The sequence below is a fragment of the Aplysia californica genome, unplaced genomic scaffold (genome assembly GCF_000002075.1).
Source record: "Aplysia californica isolate F4 #8 unplaced genomic scaffold, AplCal3.0 scaffold00085, whole genome shotgun sequence".
Lineage (NCBI taxonomy): Eukaryota > Metazoa > Mollusca > Gastropoda > Aplysiida > Aplysiidae > Aplysia > Aplysia californica.
The window spans coordinates 1,417,961-1,419,207 of NW_004797355.1; the positions used below are offsets into that span (position 1 = coordinate 1,417,961).

General features: G+C 40.0%; 1 protein-coding gene across 1 annotated transcript in view; it reads left to right on the forward strand.

Moving 5' to 3' along the window:
• The window catches only part of LOC101862714 (QRFP-like peptide receptor), a gene marked incomplete at its 5' end in the record, with an annotated part of 8,870 nt that overhangs the window by 2,516 nt on the left and 5,107 nt on the right, over positions 1 to 1,247 (forward strand). Inside the window, 1 exon segment of the mRNA XM_005094601.3 lies at positions 446 to 648. Within this exon segment, the coding sequence (XP_005094658.2) occupies positions 446 to 648 (203 nt within the window).

Below are 1,247 nucleotides of genomic sequence, written 5' to 3' on the forward strand. Positions count from 1 at the left end.
CTGGGATGGGGTGAATTTTGGTTGATTTTTGCTTTTTTCTGTGAGGGGTGAGGTGGGGGGAGGGGTTGAACTAGTACATGTAACATCCAAACCGTGACTTCACACAAAAAGTCTTTTTTTGGATTGCTGGTGTCGAGACATAAAGGAAGAAACCAATCTACGACTATAATCATTTCCATTAACAATAACAAAAACACGCACGGAACGATCTCAGTCGTAGACATAAATCCAAAGGAATCTCTCGAAACAAACAATTCAACAAACCTGCTGAACAAACCAAAGCGTTACAAGCTACCAGCTTTGTGTCGCACAATTTCCCTTTAATTTAACCAAACGCTGTTTACAAATAATTGAAATCCAACGACAGACATGCATTTTGAATGACATACAATTAATTATTTCTGGCTTTGGGGTAACTTAGACGTTGTTTGTTTTTCGCCCTCAGGAACATCAAGAGGTGGGCGTAAGAATTAAAGCTTACTGGTGTGTGAAATCGTTTTCTGGTAAAATTCAACACATCGCCTACGAGCTCTTCATGTTGGTGCTCATGTTTATCTTACCGATGGGCGTCATGATCTGCACCTATGTCATCATTTGTGTCAAGGTTTGGCGCTTCACGGACATGCGCGCAGACATGCGTAGTGGGAGGTGAGCCTTGTTCGTATTGCTTTGTTTCTCGTACCTCTCTCTTTTTTTCTCTTTTTTTTGAGGATTCTTTAGTTGTTGTATTGGTTTGGTATTAGATGATCGTGTTTCTGTTGAGACTTCTTTGACGAAGGTGTTTTTGACGCGGTCGTCGTTGTTGTTTTCGTTCATTTTGTTATTGCTGTTGTTGTCGTTGATATCGTTGCTGTTGTTATTGATGTTGCTTTTGTTGTTCCTGTTGTTGTTTTTGTTGTTTTTGTCGTTGTTTTTGTTATTGTTGTTGTTGTTGTTGTTGTAGTCGTTGTTGTTGTTGTTGTTATTGTTGTTGTTGTTATCGTTGTTGTTGTTGTTGGTGCTTCTGTTGTCTACTGCTGTATACGGATGTATAATGATAATAGATAGGCTATAATTTAATATTGTGCAGTGCAAATTCTGGTTCAACAGCAAGCTCTGTGCGCATTACAATCTATACACTGAAGGCGCACACTACAATTTCGATTTCAGAAAAGGGGAGCGGGGAAAAGGGAGGGGGGATTAATGGCTTTGCACTTTTATTTGCGTTGCGTTTGTGTCTGTCTCTCTTTCCCTCTCTCTCCCTCTCT